Source organism: Pseudorasbora parva, chromosome 14 (genome assembly GCF_024679245.1).
Source record: "Pseudorasbora parva isolate DD20220531a chromosome 14, ASM2467924v1, whole genome shotgun sequence".
NCBI classification, from domain to species: domain Eukaryota; kingdom Metazoa; phylum Chordata; class Actinopteri; order Cypriniformes; family Gobionidae; genus Pseudorasbora; species Pseudorasbora parva.
In genome coordinates, this window is record NC_090185.1 from 42,347,947 (window position 1) to 42,373,316 (window position 25,370).

The following is a 25,370-nucleotide window of genomic DNA, read 5'->3' on the forward strand; positions in this document are numbered from 1 at the left end:
TTTAGAACAACTCGAGAGCGAGTCATTGACAGAACTCTGATTTCTGGGTGCACTGTCCCTTTAAATGTAAAGAATATCACCAGTAAATAATGAATATTGAAATGAATTTGAGTGAACTTTCCGTTTTGCAACATATTAGGCTCAATACAGATTCAGGAAAGCCACATTTGAGCATTAAAATGGCAATAACTAGTAAAAATAACACCAGTTACCAGACCCTTTTAGTTGAGGGAATGTGTGCTTGGACAATGAAAGGAAGTGACATCACAGCACTCTTTGAGCAGTAAGACGTGGATCAAAGCCAGACCAGCATTAACACTCATTCCTTTACAACATCCTTTAATTCCCATCGATCGCAGCCACATATCAGTCCCAATTACCATCCTTCCCATAATCCCACACTCACAACATACGCAGACCTTCGAAACACACGAGACCCTTGACCCGCAGCACAACCCCTGGAGTGAAGCGTCCCTCAAACACACGAGCTCCTCCACTGATGATGGTGATGATGATGATGATAACGTAACCCATAAAGGGTTAAATAAATCACAGTCGTCCTGTTCTGGGCACTGAACATCATACTGAACAGTCACAGTGTTATTAAGACAATCTCTATAGATGTAAACAAACAGCCGTGGTTTAAATAACAGTAATACATCTGAGGTGTGTGACTGCCGTACGGCACACACACACACTAGTGGTTTACCCATACACACCTGATGTAACAGATCAACTCTGCAGAGAATACAAAGCAGTCACATTAAAATGGAAATGAGTCCCAACATTTAGTATGTTAAAACAATCCGGAATATAAAATATAAATAAGGTAAGGAAACGATGTCCTGTTAGGGTGGCGTGGTCCGCTCAGGCTGAACTCACTGCAGACAAACACAAGCAGAGATTCAGAGATCATTCATAACATCACGGAGAACATCACATGGCATTTACAGCCAATTCATCACACACCTGATGTCAATCATTTAAAACAAGACAAAATAATAATACACACACACACAGGTGCTGTGTGGTCATATAATTAGAATATCATCCAAAAGTTGATTTATTTCACTAATTCTATTCAGAAAGTGAAACTTGTATATTATACTCAGTCATTACACACAGACTGATATATGTCAAATGTTTATTTCTTTTCATTTTGATGATTATAACTGACAACTAAGGAAAATCCCAAATTCAGTATCTCGGAAATTTAGCATATTGTGAAAAGGTTTAATATTGAAGACAGCTGGTGCCACAGTCTGATCAGCTCATGAACTCAACACTCCTGCAGAGGCCAATAAATGCTCTCTCATAGGCAGAGCTGGCGCTGGTTCAGAACCACAGCCTAGTTTCAAATCGGCTATGTGTTTCCACAGCCAAAGCACCAGCTCCGAGCCAGGAAAAGTGGTTCTTAAGTATCACCAAATCATTGCTGGGCTAGAAGTATGAACTGCTTACGTCAGGCGCTGGGGGCGGGGTCAGCAAGATGAACACACACTTGAGATCTGCCATTTTTTAAATAGCAGCTAATGGAGCTAAAAGCTGCTGTTCGTTTGTAATCAACGACTGCATGAATGCGTTGGATTCGCTGTGCTTTGATGCCGATGATTTACGATGCCGTAAAGCCATGTGAATCAATAGTAATGCAACGTTCGCCATTGTTGATAGAAGACTTGTTAGAGATGCATCGGCGCTGTGCAGACCGATTTGCCGTATGACAACGAGTCCAGCGAGAACATATGACTCCTTATGCTTTTGATTTACTCATGCAGTTTTCTTTATATCATACGCTGGTCAGTCTGTGCAGCGTCGATGCTGGAGGGAAAAGATGTGGTAGAAAAAAAAGGTGTACAAGCAGTAGGGATAACCGCACCCTGGAGAGGAGTGTGAAACAAAACCCATTCAAAAATGTGGAGGAGATTCACAAAGAGTGGACTGCAGCTGGAGACAGCGCTTTAAGAACCGCTGCGCACAGACGTCTGCAGGACATGGGCTTCAGCTTCACATTCCTCGAGTCAAGCCACTCTTGATCAACAGACAGCGCCAGAAGCGGCTCGTCTGGGCTAAAGACATAAAGGACTGATGAGCGGTCCAGAGTTATGTTCTCTGATGAAAGTGAATTTGGCATTTCCTTTGGAGATCCGGGTCCCAGAGTCTGGAGGGAGAGGAGAGGCACACAGTCCATGTTTCTTGAGGTCCGGTGTGAAGTTTCCACAGTCAGTGATGGTTTGGGGTGCCATGTCATCTGCTGGTGTTGGTCACCTGTGGTTTCTGAGGTCAAAGGTCAACGCAGCCATATACCAGGAAGTTTTAGAGCACTTCATGCTTCCTGCTGCTGACCAACTTTATGGAGATGCAGATTTCATTTTCCAACAGGACTTGGCACCTGCAGTGCTAAAGCAACCACTACCTGGTTTAAGGACCATGGTATCCCTGTTCTTAATTGGCCAACAAGAAAATCTATGGGGTATTGTGAAGAGGAAGATGCCATATGCCAGACCCAACAATGCAGAAGAAATAAAATTAAAAGAAATAAACATTTGACATATATCAGTCTGTGTGTAATGACTGAATATAATATACAAGTTTCACTTTTTGAATGGAATTAGTGAAATAAATCAACTTTTGGATGATATTCTAATTATATCACCTGTATAACAAAGTTTCTTAAAGATAATGCTGTAAATATAGTGAGTCCTAACTTAGGCTACACATTGTAATATTAAAGGTTAACAACAGAGCCCAACTGTTAGCCTCAATTCAGTTATTTATTTTTAGATATAATAATCAACACTCATAAGCTTCACATAAGGCAGTTTTTCCATTATCTTCTAAATCTAATTATAATAATTTTTTTCTCCAAATCGTTGATGAAATATAATGATTTATACACAGTGGCTGTCAAATCATGACAGATTTATTTAAGAACATTAAATAAGTCAGACATTACTAACAGGTTCAGTAGAATATAATGAATATATCGGCTAATATAATGGTTCGTGGAGCTCACCTCCTCCTCTTCCTCCTCATCTCGCGGGCTCACAGCTGATGTTCTCCTTCCCCGGCCCTCTCCTGTCCGAGGCAGGCTGGGCCCCCAGAACCTTCCTCTGCGGGTACACACAGGCACATCATGATGGGGTCAGAGGAGGTTTGTTATTGACCATCACACACACACACAATAACCCAGAGCTGAAGAGCTGACCTTCATGAGCCCACCGAAGGAGCGCGAGCGGGCGTGCTTCTTACTGGTGGGAGTCGTGTTCTCACTGACAGGGGTCGACTGCTTGCCAAGCTGAAACCATTAACACACACACAATGACTACAGCAAACATGTGCTAACACAAAACACATTTCTTTGAATAAATATAGCAAACGAATAATATGTAGGATTTATTTTGTTGGTGGAGCAGGGGCACTGAAACCATATACGATGACCTGGCTTTACTTTAGCATGGAGCAAGCTGTAGCTAGCATTACAGCCTGCGTGCCCACTGGCGTGATCAGGGGTGAAATCAGGGAATGTTTTCAGCTCAGTCATATGCACAGTCAAACAGAAGCATGGCGTTAATATTTGGCCCGTTACCCAATCCGTGCCAGCGATAAATCACACACTAAAATCATAGGAATGTCACAATCCACCTGCTTTAGCCACTTTTATGCGGGTACCCGACCCGTTGCAGGACTCTGATGGCGATGCCAAGCGCGTGGTTTACAGTAGTTTACTCCTTCAAAGCCTCTCACCTGTCTGATGAGCTTCTTCTTCTTGGCGGAGTGTGGCATGTTATCGGTGACGTGTCGGTACAGCTCTCGAAGCGCCTCCTCTGTGTGATTCTCCACATCTAAGCTCACACCACTCCTCTTACACGCCACACCGCTGACCGTCAGCAGCTCCAGATCATCCTGCAGAACACCTTCAGTCACTTACAGGAGTGTGAGTGTGTGTGTGTGTGTGTGCGTGTGTGGGACTATACTTGTGAGGGCATATAGTAAAATATTATAACTCACAAGTGAGGACATTTGACTGGTCCTCACTGTTTAAAAAGAGTGGGTACGGAAAGTATTCAGACCCCCTTCAATTTTTCACTCTACTATATTGCAGCCATTAAGGAGCCATTTCTCATTAATGTACACACAGCAGCCCATATTGACTGAAAAACACAGAACTGTTGAAGCTTTATTAAAAAAGAGAAACTGAAATATCACATGGATTTAAGTGTTCAGACCCTTTGCTCAGTGTTTAGTAGAAGCACCCTTTGATCTAATACAGCCATGAGTCTTTTAGGAAGATTGAGGATTTTCCTTAGTTGTAAGTTACAGGTCCTTCTAAAAAAATTAGCATATTGTGATAGAGTTCATTATTTTCCATAATGTAATGATAAAAACAAACTTTAATATATTTTAGATTCATTGCACACCAACTGAAATATTTCAGGTCTTTTATTGTTTTAATACTGATGATTTTGGCATACAGCTCATGAAAACCCAAAATTCCTGTCTAAAAAAATTAGCATATCATGAAAAGGTTCTCTAAACGAGCTATTAACCTAATCATCTGAATCAACTAATGAACTCTAAACACCTGTAAAAGATTCCTGAGGCTTTTAAAAACTCTCAGCCTGGTTCATTACTCAAAACCGCAATCATGGGTAAGACTGCCGACCTGACTGCTGTCCAGAAGGCCATCATTGACACCCTCAAGCGAGAGGGGAAGACACAGAAAGACATTTCTGAACGAATAGGCTGTTCCCAGAGTGCTGTATCAAGGCACCTCAGTGGGAAGTCTGTGGGAAGGAAAAAGTGTGGCAAAAAACGCTGCACAACGAGAAGAGGTGAGCGGACCCTGAGGAAGATTGTGGAGAAGGACCGATTCCAGACCTTGGGGGACCTGCGGAAGCAGTGGACTGAGTCTGGAGTAGAAACATCCAGAGCCACCGTGCACAGGCGTGAGCAGGAAATGGGCTACAGGTGCCGCATTCCCCAGGTCAAGACACTTTTGGGCTACAGAGAAGCAGCACTGGACTGTTGCTCAGTGGGCCAAAGTACTTTTTTTCGGATGAAAGCAAATTTTGCATGTCATTGGGAAATCAAGGTGCCAGAGTCTGGAGGAAGACTGAGGAGAAGGAAATGCCAAAACTCCTGAAGTCCAGTGTCAAGTACCCACAGTCAGTGATGGTCTGGGGTGCCATGTCAGCTGCTGGTGTTGGTCCGCTGTGTTTTATCAAGGGCAGGGTCAATGCAGCTATCAGGAGATTTTGGAGCACTTCATGCTTCCATCTGCTGAAAAGCTTTATGGAGATGAAGATTTGGTTTTTCAGCACGACCTGGCACCTGCTCACAGTGCCAAAACCACTGGTAAATGGTTTACTGACCATGGTATTACTGTGCTCAATTGGCCTGCCAACTCTCCTGACCTGAACCCCATAGAGAATCTGTTGGACATTGTGAAGAGAAAGTTGAGAGACGCGAGACCCAACACTCTGGATGAGCTTAAGGCCGCTATCGAAGCATCCTGGGCCTCCAGAACACCTCAGCAGTGCCACAGGCTGATCGCCTCCATGCCACGCCGCACTGAAGCAGTCATTTCTGCTAAAGGATTCCCCACCAAGTGTTGAGTGCAGAACCAGGGTATATGCAGGAATCCTGAAGTTAATTTCAATACCTTTTTAAGACTTTTTTAAGACCTTCTCAAAATATTTTAAGACCTCATCGCACTTCAAGTTCTAATCGGCAACAAACCTTTAATAAACAGTTGTAGTCGAATGTAGACTTAAAATCTCTATTGTAGGCCAATTTTGTATTGTTTATATTGCATATCTGTTTTACAACGTATGGAGGGCGACACATCACCTAACTGCGCATTTCGCCAAATACATGACGTCACCCGTAGACGGCGCTCGCCAGGGATGGAAATAAACTTTTTTCAAAGTCTACCACTCAATGTTTTTACCAGCCACTTTTTTGTTTTTAACAAATTAATACTACAAGCTCTACAATACTTGGGCAGTTTATTTAATCTCAAGTCTCAATGAATTCCTGACATTTTCACGATGATTTGTGGTCTTTTATGGCTTCCAGTTTTATGGTTTTTAGTCCCAAGAATGAAACTATTCGTTTTGGCATCTTTGAAGCGTGTTGACGACACACCGAGCAGAACATTGTCAGTAGGGATGCACCGAAAACAAAATTCTTGACCGAAACAAAAAAAGAAGAAACCAAAGCCGAAAACCGAAAAAAAAAATCAAACTAGAATGTTTAACTCGACCTCAATCATGTGTACATTAAATAATAATGTACAGGTCTACTGGCCTGCAGAAAGGTACAGCAATTGAATAAAGAAATCAAATGTAAAATAACTGCATATTTAACTGTTTAAATGAAAGATTAATCCTTATTAAACTTACAAAAACTATTCAATCAAGATCATTGTTTAATGTCAAACTAAATATAAGGACATCCCTCAGGCAGCAGTAAAGGCTACTGCACCTTTAAGACCTGAGGCAGGGGTATGCTCGTCTTTCTCGACTGTGCACACTATACAGTTCACTTAAGGCATATTCAGACGATGTCTGCTAGGATACTCATCAAGATGGACATGTTGACATACTTCTTGTGTGAGTTTGTCCGTTTAAGTGCAGGACTTGAAAGAGAACGCAATATTTGCGCGCTGTGAGACTCGCGCGCGCTCTCGGATAATGCACAGCGTCAGATCTTCTCTCAGCGCGCGCGAGTCTAACAGCGCGTCTTCACGCGAGTGATGACGGAGAAAACGACTGGTCATATGCGCACATACGGCAGCACTCGCATGCATGCTCGCATGCACTGAACAAAGTTTGCAAAGAGGTGAAACAGCTCGGTAGGTGAAGAGTTTACCGCCACAACTCTAAATCAGCCGCATTTGGCTGGTGGCGTGGCGGCGCTAATGTCCATCCCTGGCGCGCACGCTCCGAGCAGATCTCAGACTGAGTACCCGGTTGTTTTTTAATACTTATGGGGATGAAAATAAATATATTCATAAATACTTTTTGGAGTCAAACTCTTTTGACAAAGCTTGAACAAAATACTTTCAAAATTTAAGACTTTATAAAGCCGTGATAAGACTTTTTAATACTTTATAAGGGTCTTAATTTTCCCAAAATTGATTTATCACCTTTTAAGACTTTTCAAGACCCCGCGGATACCCTGAGAACTGAACATAATTATTTGAAGGTTGACTTTTTTTGTATTAAAAACACTTTTCTTTTATTGGTCGGATGAAATATGCTGATATTTTGGGTGTTCATGAGCTGTATACCAAAATCATCAGTATTAAAACAATAAAAGACCTGAAATATTTCAATTGGAGTGCAATGAATCTAAAATATATGAAAGTTTAATTTTTATCATTACATTATGGAAAATAATAAACTATCACAATATGCTAATCTTTGAGAAGGACCTGTATAATCTTCAAAATTAAAAGAAATAAACCTTTGAAATATATCAGTCTGTGTGTAATGAATGAATAATACACAAAGGTTCACTTCTTGAATGGAATTTGTGAAATAAATCAACTTTTTGATGATATTCTAATTATATGACCACACAGCACCTGTATGAGTGTCACAGCAAAGGTGTGTCATATTTCAGTTTTTATTTTTTAATTAATCTGTACAATGTCAACAATTGTGTTTTTCTGTCAATATGGGGTGCTGTGTGTACATTAATGAGAAAAAAAATGAACTTAAATGATGTTAACAAATGGCTGCAATATAACAAACAGTGAAGGGGGTCTGTAAATTGGCCAAAACATGTTTTTTTTATATAAATCGACTGTTTTGTACGTTTCTGGGATCGGTAGGTTTAGGGATAAGGGTTGAGTAAGAACATATCATTAACCAGATATAAAATCAATCAATGGAAGTCTATGCAGTGTCCTCAATAATATAGTGAAACAAACGTGTCTTTAGGAGGGGCATAAGGCCCACAAACCTTGGAGTGGATGATTGTGGTGTTGGCGAACTGAAGTCTGGCGTGCTCCCGCAGATACGCTGGTGCCTGAAGACGAGAAGACAACACAAGACCATGAGAGTTCACAACCGCTCCTAAACCTTCTTACACAGGTTAAGAGCGACAGAGCCATCGGCTCACTCATTCAGACGCTCACCTGACGCCACCTACTGCCGGTTTAGCTTCATGTTTAAAAAAAGCGGGCACTTTGATGCGAGGGCGTCTGTGATGACTTCAGCTTATTTCAGCAACAGATCGCTTTTTGACAAATAACTAATTGCTAATCAAATGGAGATGTTTCTCTATTAGGTACATCCATGCCGCATGATGTTTCAGAAAGTGGTGCTAAGCTTCCAGGTAAACTCAGGTCGACATTTTTAGAAGGTAAAAAACTAAAAACATAAAAAGGCTCATTGGAAATAGTAATTAATATTATAACGGATATATAAATAGTACTAAAGGAACACAATATGGTATTGTTTTCCCTCCCGTCAGTTTGTGCTCATTAAAAGCTGCATTTGTAGAAGACGCCCAGGAAGACGTACCCGAAAGATCTTCTGTGAATGTTTGATGAGGAAAGCCATGCCGCTGTTCAGTTTCTTCAGGTTCTCCTGCAGATCACTGGCATTCATCTGAGGGAAGAAACAGATGACACATGAAAACTAGGGATGGACGATATGGCCAAAAATCCATATTGCGATATACACTGCAACCTCTTGCGATTACGATATATATATTGCGATATACACTGCAGCCTCTTGCGATTACGATATATATATATATATTGCGATATACACTGCAACCTCTTGCGATTACGATATATATATTGCGATATACACTGCAGCCTCTTGCGATTACGATATATATATATATTGCGATATACACTGCAACCTCTTGCGATTACGATATATATATATATTGCGATATACACTGCAACCTCTTGCGATTACGATATATATATATATTGCGATATACACTGCAACCTCTTGCGATTACGATATATATATATATTGCGATATACACTGCAACCTCTTGCGATTACGATATATATATATATTGCGATATACACTGCAGCCTCTTGCGATTACGATATATATATATATTGCGATATACACTGCAGCCTCTTGCGATTACGATATATATATATATTGCGATATACACTGCAGCCTCTTGCGATTACGATATATATATATATTGCGATATACACTGCAGCCTCTTGCGATTACGATATATATATATATTGCGATATACACTGCAACCTCTTGCGATTACGATATATATATATATTGCGATATACACTGCAGCCTCTTGCGATTACGATATATATATATATATATTGCGATATACACTGCAGCCTCTTGCGATTACGATATATATATATATATATTGCGATATACACTGCAACCTCTTGCGATTACGATATATATATATATTGCGATATACACTGCAGCCTCTTGCGATTACGATATATATATATATTGCGATATACACTGCAGCCTCTTGCGATTACGATATATATATATATATATATTGCGATATACACTGCAACCTCTTGCGATTACGATATATATATATATTGCGATATACACTGCAACCTCTTGCGATTACGATATATATATATATATTGCGATATACACTGCAGCCTCTTGCGATTACGATATATATATATATTGCGATATACACTGCAACCTCTTGCGATTACGATATATATATATATTGCGATATACACTGCAACCTCTTGCGATTACGATATATATATATATTGCGATATACACTGCAACCTCTTGCGATTACGATATATATATATATTGCGATATACACTGCAGCCTCTTGCGATTACGATATATATATATATTGCGATATACACTGCAACCTCTTGCGATTACGATATATATATATATTGCGATATACACTGCAGCCTCTTGCGATTACGATATATATATATTGCGATATACACTGCAGCCTCTTGCGATAACGATATATATATTGCGATATACACTGCAGCCTCTTGCGATTACGATATATATATATATTGCGATATACACTGCAGCCTCTTGCGATTACGATATATATATATATATTGTAGGGATGCGCGATATACCGGTACTGGAAAAATACCGGTATATATTTTATTTAAAACGGTACGATATCATGATTTGGCACATTTCGGTATATGCTGCTTTTCCGAAGTTCACCGCTAGATGGCAGCGCTCTACCCAAACTGACCCGAAACAACCGGCAAATGTGACAACAACATAGACGGACAAAATGGATAAAGCAGTTGAATCTCACTCAAGATGCCCAAAACGAATGAATAAAGAGAGGAGTAGAAGTGACATTTGTAATGACTTTGCTTATAAAACTGATGAAGAACCATCAAACCTAGCCAAGAAGCATCTGTCACTATCCTGACTTTAAGACTTCTGAAGAGATCGACAGGTCAGTGGATCATTCAAACCATCTCATTTAGACATTTTTGTTTTTTTAACACTGATCAACGCACATACATAGCCTAACATAAGATCGAATATCACAATCTCCAGCGTTCGTTTCAACCAATGACATTTAGATCTCATTATATTTGCACGCATACTATTCCACTGTTTACATTCGCGTTAGACACCGCCGACTGTGTTTATGTGAATACTCACTATAGACGGACATTTGTACATCATTCTGTGTATTTGACTGTTTAAGGAAACTTAATGTGTAATGTGCGAGCGTGACTAAGTGACAGGCGTGTGTGTGTGTGTGTGTGTGTGTGTGTGTGTGTGTGTGTGTCGTTGTTATAAGCTCATGTCTCCTGTAACTGTTATTACGAAATGCTATAAAAAATCTCTTGCGTGTTCAAATGATTTCCGTTATCCGTCCCGAGACGAGCGTGACATGTTGAATCGGATTATGCAGATTGCTTTAGTGTAGTGCGATGTCTTTTGAAACCAGAAGCAATTAGCTAATTTTGAGAGATTTTTGCTGAAATTATTTCTCACAAGAAAGTTTTCAAATGACTGATTTGATGTGATAAGCTTCGCTGATTAATTTACTAATAAACATTTGTGGTAATTTCCCACTTTATAAACTCAAAACTTGCATTATTGTTCTCATTCGCGTGCAATATACCCGCGCTAATATCAGACCTTGTGGTATCGATTTAATATCTGTACTTCGGTATTAGATTGTGGTACCGTACCGAAGCCAAAATTGTGGTATCGAGCCATCCCTAATATATTGCGATATACACTGCAGCCTCTTGCGATTACGATATATATATATTGCGATATACACTGCAGCCTCTTGCGATTACGATATATATTGCGATATACACTGCAGCCTCTTGCGATTACGATATATACTGCAATATACACTGCAGCCTCTTGCGATTACGATATATATATTGCGATATACACTGCAGCCTCTTGCGATTACGATATATATATTGCGATATACACTGCAGCCTCTTGCGATTACGATATATATATTGCGACATACACTGCAGCCTCTTGCGATTACGATATATATATTGCGATATACACTGCAGCCTCTTGCGATTACGATATATATATTGCGATATACACTGCAGCCTCTTGCGATTACGATATATATATTGCGATATACACTGCAGCCTCTTGCGATTACGATATTGCGATATACACTGCAGCCTCTTGCGATTACGATATATATATTGCGATATACACTGCAACCTCTTGCGATTACGATATATATATTGCGATATACACTGCAGCCTCTTGCGATTACGAGATATATATTGCGATATACACTGCAGCCTCTTGCGATAAGGATATATATATTGCGATATACACTGCAGCCTCTTGCGATTACGATATATATATTGCGATATACACTGCAGCCTCTTGCGATTACGAGATATATATTGCGATATACACTGCAGCCTCTTGCGATAAGGATATATATATTGCGATATACACTGCAGCCTCTTGCGATTACGATATATATATTGCGATATACACTGCAGCCTCTTGCGATAAGGATATATATATTGCGATATACACTGCAGCCTCTTGCGATTACGATATATATATTGCGATATACACTGCAGCCTCTTGCGATTACGATATATATATTGCGATATACACTGCAGCCTCTTGCGATTACGATATATATATTGCGATATACACTGCAGCCTCTTGCGATTACGATATTGCGATATACACTGCAGCCTCTTGCGATTACGATATATATATTGCGATATACACTGCAGCCTCTTGCGATTACGATATATATATTGCGATATACACTGCAGCCTCTTGCGATTACGATATATATATTGCGATATACACTGCAGCCTCTTGCGATTACGATATTGCGATATACACTGCAGCCTCTTGCGATTACGATATATATATTGCGATATACACTGCAGCCTCTTGCGATAACGATATATATATTGCGATATACACTGCAGCCTCTTGCGATTACGATATATATATTGCGATATACACTGCAGCCTCTTGCGATTACGATATTGCGATATACACTGCAGCCTCTTGCGATAACGATATATATTGCGATAAACACTGCAGCCTCTTGCGATAACGATATATATTGATATATAAATTATAATAGAACCTTCTGAAAAATTCAGCTTGAACGCCCTTAGTTCTTAAATGGCACCCAGGAAGCCTATTAGGCAAAGGCAATCCTTTTGTATAATGCACAGATAGGCCTACTTTAAATAAAAACATATTTCAAACAAAGTTTCTAACCTCTAGCCTAATGTAACATATTTGGTTTTAAACATTTTGTTCTCTTAATGAACTGAAAACTGGTGTCTTGTTAATAAAGGAATGCATACGGGCAAATCGGGATGTCATTAATCCAGTAGCGGTATCAATACCATACTAATTTTACGGTACTCCGTACCAATTTCGGTACCACAAAAAAATTATTTTACCATTTTAAAAAAATTCAATACAATAAGTTAAGATTGTTTATTTAAGATGATTATTTTTTATAATTAAATAATACATAAACATTCAAAGATTGTGTGCTGTTTAAAAGTAAACATTGTTTATAAAAAAGATCAAGTGAAAAATAATCAAACAACCTAGGCATATTTATTATTATTAGTAGAGACAAATTATTATTAACGTTAAATCTGTTGTACAACAGTAGCCTAACATATTCTGAAAATTCTCTCACGTTCAACCAAACTTTTATTATGATGGGTTGCCGTGAAGACCTTTGAGTGAGTTAAGTTTTCTCAAATGAAACAGTAAATTCTCATGAAGTGACGGTTTATGCGTTCGTGTCGTCATATAGACACGGCACAGACTACAAAGACAGTGAGTGTGTGTGTGTGTGAGAGTGTGTGTGTTTGTGTGTGGTCCCAGTCTTTTTCACAGCTCCTCCGTTTCAATTCCCGCTATTTTTACTCAAGATGACGAATACGATGATGCATTGCAATCAGTTGCAGCGCATGCCTCTAAATTTCACAGGTAGATTCCGTGATTAACATACATTATCGTGATAAAATCTCTCATTTATCAGTCTGAGACGGACGGCACATACGTTCTTGGGCCAGATGACGTGGGGGGCGAACATGAGGGCCAGGTTGTGAGCAGACATCTTGTTCTTGTCCTGTTGTTTGGCGGTGTGGTAGAGCAGGTCCAGCAGCAGCTTGAGCAGGGTCCGGTTAGCTGTGGGCAGCAGAAGCAGAAGCAGCTGCAGGGCCTCGATCTGACGCTCCTTATCGGGGAAACTCGTCTTGTTGCCCTGCTCGTCAAACGTGGTCAGCTCTGTGGAGGAGAGGAGAAGAGGAGGAGTGAGATCGGGAAGTGGAGGAGAGGAGGAGTGAGATCCGGAAGTGGGGGAGAGGAGGAGTGAGATCAGGAAGAGGAGGAGAGGAGGAGTGAGATCCGGAAGTGGGGGAGAGGAGGAGTGAGATCAGGAAGCAGAGGAGAGGAGGAGTGAGATCAGGAAGCGGGGGAGAGGAGGAGTGAGATCAGGAAGCGGAGGAGAGGAGGAGTGAGATCAGGAAGTGGAGGAGAGGAGGAGTGAGATCCGGAAGCGGAGGAGAGGAGGAGTGAGATCGGGAAGTGGAGGAGAGGAGGAGTGAGATCAGGAAGTGGAGGAGAGGAGGAGTGAGATCAGGAAGTGGAGGAGAGGAGGAGTGAGATCAGGAAGTGGAGGAGAGGAGGAGTGAGATCCGGAAGCGGAGGAGAGGAGGAGTGAGATCAGGAAGTGGAGGAGAGGAGGAGTGAGATCAGGAAGTGGAGGAGAGGAGGAGTGAGATCCGGAAGCGGAGGAGAGGAGGAGTGAGATCGGGAAGCGGAGGAGAGGAGGAGTGAGATCAAAAAGTGGAGAAGAGGAGGAGTGAGATCCGGAAGCGGAGGAGAGGAGGAGTGAGATCCGGAAGCGGAGGAGAGGAGGAGTGAGATCGGGAAGTGGAGGAGAGGAGGAGTGAGATCAAAAAGTGGAGGAGAGGAGGAGTGAGATCAGAAAGCGGAGGAGAGGAGGAGTGAGATCCGGAAGCGGAGGAGAGGAGGAGTGAGATCCGGAAGCGGAGGAGAGGAGGAGTGAGATCCGGAAGCGGAGGAGAGGAGGAGTGAGATCCGGAAGCGGAGGAGAGGAGGAGTGAGATCCGGAAGGGGAGGAGAGGAGGAGTGAGATCAGAAAGCGGAGGAGAGGAGGAGTGAGATCAGAAAGCGGAGGAGAGGAGGAGTGAGATCCGGAAGCGGAGGAGAGGAGGAGTGAGATCCGGAAGCGGAGGAGAGGAGGAGTGAGATCCGGAAGCGGAGGAGAGGAGGAGTGAGATCAGAAAGCGGAGGAGAGGAGGAGTGAGATCAGGAAGTGGAGGAGAGGAGGAGTGAGATCAGGAAGTGGAGGAGAGGAGGAGTGAGATCAGGAAGTGGAGGAGAGGAGGAGTGAGATCAGGAAGTGGAGGAGAGGAGGAGTGAGATCAGGAAGTGGAGGAGAGGAGGAGTGAGATCAGGAAGTGGAGGAGAGGAGGAGTGAGATCAGGAAGTGGAGGAGAGGAGGAGTGAGATCAGGAAGTGGAGGAGAGGAGGAGTGAGATCAGGAAGTGGAGGAGAGGAGGAGTGAGATCAGGAAGTGGAGGAGAGGAGGAGTGAGATCCGGAAGTGGAGGAGAGGAGGAGTGAGATCAGGAAGTGGAGGAGAGGAGGAGTGAGATCAGGAAGTGGAGGAGAGGAGGAGTGAGATCAGGAAGTGGAGGAGAGGAGGAGTGAGATCCGGAAGTGGAGGAGAGGAGGAGTGAGATCAGGAAGTGGAGGAGAGGAGGAGTGAGATCAGGAAGAGGAGGAGAGGAGGAGTGAGATCCGGAAGTGGAGGTGAGGAGGAGTGAGATCAGGAAGTGGAGGAGAGGAGGAGTGAGATCAGGAAGTGGAGGAGAGGAGGAGTGAGATCAGGAAGTGGAGGAGAGGAGGAGTGAGATCAGGAAGCGGAGGAGAGGAGGAGTGAGATCCGGAAGTGGAGGAGAGGAGGAGTGAGATCAGGAAGTGGAGGAGAGGAGGAGTGAGATCAGGAAGTGGAGGAGAGGAGGAGTGAGATCAGGAAGTGGAGGAGATGAGGAGTGAGATCAGGAAGTGGAGGAGAGGAGGAGTGAGATCCGGAAGCGGAGGAGAGGAGGAGTGAGATCAGGAAGTGGAGGAGAGGAGGAGTGAGATCAGAAAGTGGAGGAGAGGAGGAGTGAGATCCGGAAGCGGAGGAGAGGAGGAGTGAGATCAGGAAGTGGAGGAGAGGAGGAGTGAGATCGGGAAGTGGAGGAGAGGAGTGAGATCAGGAAGTGGAGGAGAGGAGGAGTGCGATCCGGAAGTGGAGGAGAGGAGGAGTGAGATCAGGAAGTGGAGGAGAGGAAGCAGACGCACCGGTGATCTTCAGGTGAGCGTGCAGGTGGCGCTGCGTCAGCAAGGGCTCAGGAAGCTCTCCCAGGAAGCTCTTCAGCAGGGTGGCGACGTCATTGGGATGGAAGTGGCCGGAGGAGAAGTCAATGTCGGCTCCCCCGTTGAGCTGCTCTCTCAGAGTCTGCTGTCTCAGGCTGTTCCCCGGAACACGGAAAAGACCCTCCACATGCAGATCTACAGGAGGACCACCAGACCCAAACATCAGCAAATCTCCAATGCTTTAGTATTAAACCAAGCGTTATATTTTAGGTGTTTGGACTAGGTCATGTTTTCCATTTAATATTTGGGGTGTTATGGTTCTAGATTATATTTATGCAGTATATATAATCAATTTATTCCCTTTCTGAACAGAGACCTGAAATTTAAATGTCCAAATATAAAAATGTTCAAAGAAATTAAATAATAATAATAATAATACACACACACACACACACACACACACACACACACACACACACACACACACACACACACACACACACACACACACGTGTAGTAGAATGTAGAATTAATCTCTATCGTAGGCCAATTTTGTATCGTTTATATTGCATATCGGTTTCGCGACGTATGGAGTGCGACACATTACCTAACAGCGCATTTCGCAAAATACGTGATGTCACCCGTAGACAGGCCTGCAGAAAGGCACAGAAATTGAATAAAGTAATCAAATGTAAAATAACTGCATATTTAACTGTTTCAATGAAAGAGTAATCCTTATTAAACTTACACAAGCTATTCAATCAAGAGCAGTGAGTGATGTCCTTATCTTTAGTTTGACATTTAAAGGGGCGGTGAAACACTCAGTTTCAGTCAATCTCATGTCAATCTTGAGTACCTATAGAGTAGTATTGCATCCTTCATATCTCCGAAAAGTCTTTAGTTTTATCATATTTATAAAAGAAATATGGGCTGTACCGAGTCTTTCCGGAAAAAAACGAGCGCCTGGAGGCGTATCGTGTGGGCGGAGCTAAAGAATGACGAGCGCGCAAAGCGGTGACGTCCTCAAGCGTGGAGAAACCCATCTATCTCAGCTAATACAGATAATGATCCACAATCAAATCTGAGGGAGAAATAAATTGAACAGGAGAAACGGCAACATCAGGATGTCCGTCTCTGTGGTATGGACTGTATTTAGGGGCCTTTGTGTGTCTTTACGCGCAGTTTATGAGGACATGATTCGGTTTATGGACTATTGTATGTGACTAACGTTAGACCTTAGAGGTAGAAAGCAAAACGGTTTTGCACGTCAGAGTCAGAATAGTGTAACGTTATACAGAACAACAATGGAGTAACCGTTAGCGCATTTGAATGACGAAGCACGCGATCGTATCGTTTACTGATGTTTACTCATGCGACTGTAGCCAACAGCAGAGACATTTGAAGCAGTTTAACTCACCGGCTGCTTCCAAAGCAGGACCGCTCCGTCAGAAACACACTTCTTTGGTATGATTTGGTGAAGTCCTGACAGCAGTGACCGTGGAAATCCACTTTGCGACGCGACTGAAGCGATGCCTTGAAGCTTCCCGTCATTTCTGCGTTCAAATCGGTTCAAATGCAGCGCTGCCTTCCCAGAATGCTGTGCTGAAGCGTTGAAGTCGCTTAATGTCAAAGTGGAGGAATGAAGTGGAGCACAGAAGTGTTCACGGATGACTGGATCTGCACCTGAGAGACTGTTTACAGCGTGCATTTCCTCTCTCTCCCTCTAGTCACGCGCGCGCGCACCCTACCGGGAGAAGAGCCCGTACGGCCCATACAAGGACCTTCCGCTCTATTTAACGTCAAGTAGACCCATACTCGAAAAAAACTCTCCGAAACTTGTGAGAAACCGGAAGGAGTATTTTTAACACAGAAATACTCCATCAAACGTCCAACATTAGTTTTTGAAACTTTGTCTATGTTTAGGATGGGAATCCAAGTCTTTAAAGGTGTAAAAAGCTCAGTATGTATGAAACAGCATTTCACCCCCCCTTTAAGGGTTATTAGTTCACCCAAAAATGAAAATGCTGTCATACTTTACTCTCCCTCAAGTTGTTCCAAACCTGCATGCATTTCTTTCTTCTGCTGAACACAAGGGAAGATATCTGGAAGAATGTTTGTATATAAGCAGATCTTGGGCCCCATTGACTACCATAGTAGGGAAAAAATACTATGGTAGTAAATGGGGCTAAAAATCTGCTTATATACAAACATTCTTCCAGATATCTTCCCTTGTGTTCAGCAGAAGAAAGAAATGCATGCAGGTTTGGAACAACTTGAGGGAGAGTAAAGTATGACAGCATTTTCATTTTTGGGTGAACTAACCCTTTGTGCCTTTTTGATGACACATGATATAAAGAGAGCGTGTTACTGGTTCATGAGCTATCAATCATTGCGCCTACGGTTTTCGTTGAATAAAGTTTTGATGGCTGGACGTAGTAACCAATCAAAAGCCATCATCTTGCGCAATAATATGTCAACAGAAACAAATAGTGGTTATATCTTTATTCACATTCACAAACCGGCAGGCGCTTCTTAGTTTACACAGTCATCGCAGTGGAGCGTGCAGACTCTATGACAGGCTGTTTTTATCAAATAAATACGTTTTTTTACACTTTGTAAATTCTGTAAATAGTTGCTTTAGTCTTTCAGGAACTGTAAATGCATTACAATTAGCAGTTTATTGCAGAATAACATTAAAATCTCATACATTTTTCCCGAAAGGAAGTATAAGAGAGAAAAACACTGAGTCACTTACATGCATATTTCCCTTTGTTTTACTCTGTTCCTATACTATTTTGAGTCATCATGACTCTTGGGTAAAAAAATTGTAGGTGTCTAGTTTAAGATAAGACCAGATCTGTGAATATCGACCATAGGGTTTAAGAGCTGCAGAGATTTTTATTTGGGTATGTAGATTTCAGAAAATGCTCAGAAATAGCGGCGCAGGTTAAGAGGTTAATCTCAAGATGGTTTTATTATTTCTTGGCCCTAATCCTCTTCCGTAGGCTGCAGTACCAAATGCTTCCGCTTGATGAAATTAGTCTCCTATTCTTTCCCAATGCACTCCAGGGTTCCTACAGATTTCTTCAAGTCAAATTCAAGTCTTTTTAAGACCTTTTATATAAAAAATTAATCCCTATTTCACGTCCCTACCAGCAAACAATAAATAAATTCACGCTTCTCCTTTGCTTGTTGCAGACCTGCAAACTCCTCAGAGTAGAAAAGGTGAGAGTATTGTGATTTTAATATGCAAAAGACAATTTGCTGTTGGTGCATAGGCTAAAACAACACGCGTGTCAGATTGTTTATGAAATGCATCTCATGCAACAAGAGATTAACACGGTTGCCAAATTCCTTTATGTTACACTTACTCTCGCATCAGCTATTGTGTCAACAGTAGGGTTTGGTACCGTTCACATTTTAATCAGTACCTGTACCTGCAATTCGTTACCGATGCCCAACGCTACCTTTTTTTGGTAGGCTAGTTAAAGGGGGGGTGAAATGCTGTTTCCTGCATACTGATCTTTTTACACTGTTAAAGACTTGGAATCCCATACTAAACATAGACAAAGTTTCAAAAGTTAAGGTGGACGTTTGATGCAAGGTTATTTTCGTAAATGAAAACTGAAACTAAGACTAAAACTATTGGTCAAAAAACATTTTCGTAAACTGAAATAAAATTAAAAAATCTGAATAAATAAAAAACTAAAACTAAACGAAACTAACTACTCTTACTAAAAAACTAACTGAAATAAAATAATAATTAGCAAAAATAAATATTCGTTTTCGTTATTAATAAGCTCTCTTTAATGTGGTGGAAAATCTGACTGTGGCGGTTGAGGGGGTGTCTGTATATTGCGCTACTGCGCGTGAAGTGATCTGAGGAGGAGATTAACCGCTGTCCTGTGACGGACGCGTGCAGACAGTCAACACATCGCTAGTCCTAAACGGCAGTTCACAAAGAATCAATGCGTCCGTGGCAGTGAAATGGGAAATAACACAAGGTAATGAGACGCATGTTGAACTTCTTTTAACTTAAGCTCACTGTTTTAGAATGCCATTTCTGACGCGACGAGAGACGCAGGCGCAAAAGTCAGCAACTATAGTAGCCATTACTAACCTACTGTGCGTTTGAGATTTCATGGTTGCATAATATTGACAGGCTCAAAGGTGTTATCATAATATTTTACTAGATAAATGAGGACATTGGTCCCCTTTACAATTATAGCACAACAGACACACACACACACACACACACACACACAGCACAACAGTGTGTGTTGGCTGTATTCAGATGACTTTAGCTGTGGTCTTACACTGCTAGCCTACATTGTACTACTGAAGAAATTAAAATAAGCTTTTAATTGTTTAACAATATTTCATCTTTGTTATGAATGAGTTTGTCTGGAATTTATCATTTTTACTTTTATATTTTACGTTGCATTTATTTTGTTCTTTAAGATAGATCCTCTGAGTATTAGCCTATGTCAAAAATATCAAATATAATTTTTTAATATCAAAATATAATTTATTTAATTTTTAATCTCCAGATCGTTGTTTGCATAGGTCATAGTTTGACTCAAGCTTTTTTGCTTAAAGGTGAAGACCCAACTTTATGCATGTTTTGTAAGACCGTCCTGAGTATAAACAATAATGCTCGTTTATCAAGTTATTTCACTTAAAGATGTTTAGTAAGATTAAACTCTAATCTGTGCAAACATTAAACTTTGCTGAAATTAAAAACCTTGATTTGGTCTCTACACTTCATTATGGTAACTCTGCTAAACTATAATTACTAAAACTAAAACTGAAACTAAATAAATAAAAACTAAATAGAAATGTATTTGCAAAATAAAAACTAAACTAAAACTAGCAAAACCATTTGTAAAACTAACTAAAACTAAACTGAAATTTGTAGCAAAATTGAAAACGATACTAAAATAAAAACTAATTTCAAAAAGCAAAACTATAATAACCTTGGTTTGATGGGAGTATTTCTTTGTCAAAAATACTACTTCCGGTTAGTCATAAGTTTCGGCAAGTTTTTTGCGATCATGCGTCCCCTTTGACGTTTATGGGGGCGGAATTTCCTTGTATGGGCCTTACGGACAATTCTACCGGAAGAGCGTGAGAGAGAGAGAGAGAGAGAGAGAGAGAGAGAGCGAAAACAACAGGCTACGCCCATCAAAGCGCTGGCTTGTAGGATGCTGGACAGGTGATGTGCACAATTAACAATGACACCAAAAAAGTGCGTTTTTGGTTGCCAGACCAAGACAGTCCTGCACAGATTCGCCAAAAACCCCGCGTTAAGGCAACAGTGGATGGAATTTGCTTTTCCGGATCAGCAACTGAGTTGCGCGAATGTTTATATCTGTTCGCTGCATTTCGGTGCCGACTGTTTCATAAACAAGGCCCAGCTCGACGCCGGATTTTCCGATCGCCTAATGCTGAAGGATAGAGCAGTCCCAACGATAAAGGTCCCAACGTTAGAACCGCAGGCGGTGAGTGAGACTGCTTCAAATGTCTGTGTTTTTGCCTATGCTCATCAAGTAGCCCAAACATGATCACGTATAGTTAGTTGATCAATGGAGCATGCGATGTGTAGTGCGTGTACATTTGTTTAGCTGGCCACTATATGTGTAACTTTATGTTTGTGTATTGTAAAAGCACTCCAAACAACAATACACAAAGAGTGGGGAAATATGTTGAACTAAATAAGCACGCTTCTTCATTCAAATGCGCTACTATTCCGTGTCTTTCTATGTAAACACTAACTTAGCCTGCCGTGCAAAACCGGTCCGCTTACTGTCTACACAAACCACGCGTAAACACACAAACACACGTGCACAACTGCACTTCCCACATGTACACCTTCAAAGACAAAAATACGACGATATAATTCAAGTATAAATATGTAAATAACACAAGTCGCTAAGCATATTATATAGTTAGTGTATAACTTGTACCACATAGAGACGTCCTGCTCTAGTCGTTTTTGCTGCTGCTCCTGTTCAACTGCAGCCTCTGGGTCTGATTCCGGATCATAGATGTATGGCTGTATCTGATTAAAAGCCATATTTTTATTTTGAATAAAGTTTTTCCCGCTGTTAGGGATGACACAGCTTTACGATGCACTCAACACGGCACGCACACGTCATTATTTAGCTCCGCTCACACGATACGCCCCCACCCGCTCGGCTTTTTTCGGAAAGACTCGGAACAGCGCATCTTTCTTATATAATTATTAAAAAAATAAAGACTTTTCGGAGATATGCAGGATGCAATGCTACTCTATAGGTACTCAAGATTGACATGACACTGACTGAAACTGAGTGTTTCACCCCCCCTTTAAGAGATAAATCAATAACTGTAAAGAAACTGTAAGTCATTTATTAAAGTGTTATTGACATTATGCCAAAGCTACCTTCGTCTGTGATGTTTGTTCACTGTAATATTTACCAGTAAATATAGGCTATAGTTAATTAATTCATCTAATTCATAAAATCAACCATATTGTTATTATTTTTTCTTTTTAATTCAATTTCTATGAAAAGATTTCCCACTAATCCTGTGTTGTGTATTTTCTGGTAATCAAATGAAGATAATATTAATTTATACTTAATGAAACTTTTTTGTCAAACAAAGCAGCACAACTGAGCTTTACACTGTTAAAATTAAAACATGGAAGAAAAATTTTGATATATTACTTTAAAAATAAAGTTTTGATAGTTTATCATTATTACATTAGTGTTAGTTTTATTATTACACTGGGACGTCTCTAAACTCTACTGTACAACAGTGATATATTTCTCAAGTTAAACCAAACTTTTATTTTGACGGGTTGTCGTGTATCCAATCTTCTCTCTGTGTGTGTGTGTGTCTGTGTGGGTTTGTGACACGGTAGTTTTTCTCAAATAAAACGGTAAAATACTGGTAAAGTGACCTAACTCTCAGAGCTGCTCTGGAGATGACGGACATGCGTTTATGTCCTCGTATGAGACAGAAACACGCGATTATCCCGTGCAATTCTATGTGTGTGTGTGGGGTAAATAAACTGCGGGTCAGCGCCATTCATCACACAAACACGCAGGACACTCAGAATTTGCAAATAGTATTTTTGCTGTTTAATATTCACAGACACTACACAGTCGATATCACTAGATTCGTTCTCAATCTTAGTAATTTGTCGGTGCCCTTAAAAGTACCGAGTTTGGTACCCAACCCTAGCAAACAGTCACATTTATCTTCTTAACCTCCGCTGACTGCGCGTGCATCTCCCCAAACGGATGAGGCATTTACTTGACGCTACTGTTTTAGACTGAAAACCAGATTATACCACTGATTTAGACGCGCAAACTGGTTGCCTGTGTGATGAGATGTACTGATATCCGTCGGCTCGGGCAGATTCGGCTCAAAGTCGTGCATTTCCGGATGCAGAGGCGAGCGCGCTGTTGCAATGACGTCATTTTTGCCGGGCGCTCCTTCGCGCAACCCCAATTATTGGTTCCGCCACTCTTTATTTATACTACATTAATTAATCAAAATAATCGTGGTTGACAAATAAAACTTTTGAGGAAAAATACAACATGGAGAAGTTACATACAGTACAATTTTTAAGACCCAGACATCAAAATTCAAGACTTTTTCAAGTCTTTTTAAGGCATTATTTCCTAAATAATAAACTCAATGCTTTTAAAGGTGCACTATGCAACTTTTCGTCCACTAGAGGGCGCCTATTCTAAACGGCTCGCGAGTACCGGGACTTTTATTATGACGGGACGGGACACAGTCACCGGGCGCCCGCACTTCCGCTTTTTCCGGTCAGGTAAAAACAGCTATTTTTATAATATCGGATACATTTAAGGGGCCAAGGGCTTCGGCCATCCGTCCCCTCTCTTCCCTGAACTGAAATGAAGTAGTGGGCTGTACTCTCCACACGATTGACATCAGGTTCAAGTATGCCAGGTTGGCTGGTGGTTATGTCGCCCGCATACCGCCTCCCATGGCCGAGACTGGTATTACGACACCTGTCAGGCCGGGGCTAGTAATGCTAATTAAGGTCGATATCTCTGCAGCACTATAACTTGACATTTTTTTTAAAGACATCATCGCACTTATTTCTTCTCATTCTTTTGAAGCGTGTAGGTCATTTTTAGGATATTTTACTTCAATTTTCACACATGGCACCTTTAAGGCTTTTTAAGACCCCGAGGGAACCCGGGCACTCCTCTGTTTGACCACGAACACCACAAGTGTGATTATTTTTTCAGGATAATTTTGGAATCATGTCCATGATTTCACACAGCAAGTGCCAAAACCTTTGCCAAGTTTCATACCAATCTGATGAAGTCAAAAATGAATTAAAAAAATTATTTAAAAAAAATCACATTTACTCTGAAGACTTTTTTGAATGTGAACTAGTGCTGCACGATTACGACAAATCATATTTGTTGATTATTTCCCTTGATATTGCAATTGCATGTTATCAGTGTTGATTATTTTATCCTGCAGGTTTACACATAACGCATCTTTGGACACGCATCCTTAAATCAGAGTTCATGGTTACATCACTCATGGATAATTAATGTGCCGTACTTAACATGGCACATCCTGTGATTTGACTATACACACACACCGCAATGTTCACGCTGAGACGATATATCAGCAACACTATTAGTTTCCATTGCATACACAGGCAAAATATTTCAGTCAAGTATATTTCAGCATAATTATGTTTATATTTAAAGTGCTGCCACATTTGTTTAGTGCAATTCCACAAGCAAAATAATCTGAAAGCGATCAGCACAATCAGGCATTTTGAGTAAGAGCCAGCAGCGTTGCTGTACTTTCTCTAACATGACCCACCCCACGTGTCCAAAGGGTTTTTGCGTGACTGTGTGTTTGATTAAGAGCAGTTTAATATCCTGGACTTACTCTTGCTGAGGTAGACGATGAGCTGATATATCTGGGCTATTCCTTCCTCGGTGAGGGGCATGCCAAACACAACGCCTTTATCTAAGAAAGAAACATGTACATCAGTTATTCAACAATCAAACATCTAGCAAAGAACACACGTCAAATAAATCATTTCAGGAGCTGCTGCTATTACACATTCATCTTATTTTTATTATTGTAGTTTGTAGTAGAACTATACATATTTTTATTAATTCAGCATTTTACTTTTGCATATATTTGCATTTTTTGGCTTGCTCACTGGGAGTTGAAAGCTAATAATCTCTGTGTGATATGATACTATGAATGATTTATTGAAAAAAGTGCTAAAAAATAATAAGTTTGACATCAAAATGTTTCCATTCAGCTCTGTAAACTTAACCTTACTTGATGTCAAGTGGAAAAACATGCTGTTGGCTTAATACAAAATCATTTTTTTAATCATTTGCTTTGTCATCAGAGCAACTACAGAGGGATTTCAATACATAATGAAATTATTAAATATGCAATGAAACAATACGCAATAAGTAATAAAAGCACAAAGAAA

General features: G+C 40.9%; 1 protein-coding gene across 1 annotated transcript in view; it reads right to left on the minus strand.

The window, feature by feature from the left end:
- Window positions 1-589: 589 nt before the first annotated feature.
- Window positions 590-25,370, minus strand: part of arhgap19 (Rho GTPase activating protein 19) — a 30,259-nt gene continuing 5,478 nt past the window's right edge. Inside the window, exons 3-11 of the mRNA XM_067416417.1 lie at window positions 24,806-24,886; window positions 15,857-16,066; window positions 13,540-13,766; window positions 8,535-8,621; window positions 7,972-8,037; window positions 3,745-3,903; window positions 3,206-3,295; window positions 3,014-3,110; window positions 590-881 (exon numbers count right to left, since the gene is read on the minus strand). Of these exons, the coding sequence (XP_067272518.1) occupies window positions 3,030-3,110; window positions 3,206-3,295; window positions 3,745-3,903; window positions 7,972-8,037; window positions 8,535-8,621; window positions 13,540-13,766; window positions 15,857-16,066; window positions 24,806-24,886 (1,001 nt within the window). The 3' untranslated portion in view covers window positions 590-881; window positions 3,014-3,029. The remainder of the gene's footprint in view (window positions 882-3,013; window positions 3,111-3,205; window positions 3,296-3,744; window positions 3,904-7,971; window positions 8,038-8,534; window positions 8,622-13,539; window positions 13,767-15,856; window positions 16,067-24,805; window positions 24,887-25,370) is intronic.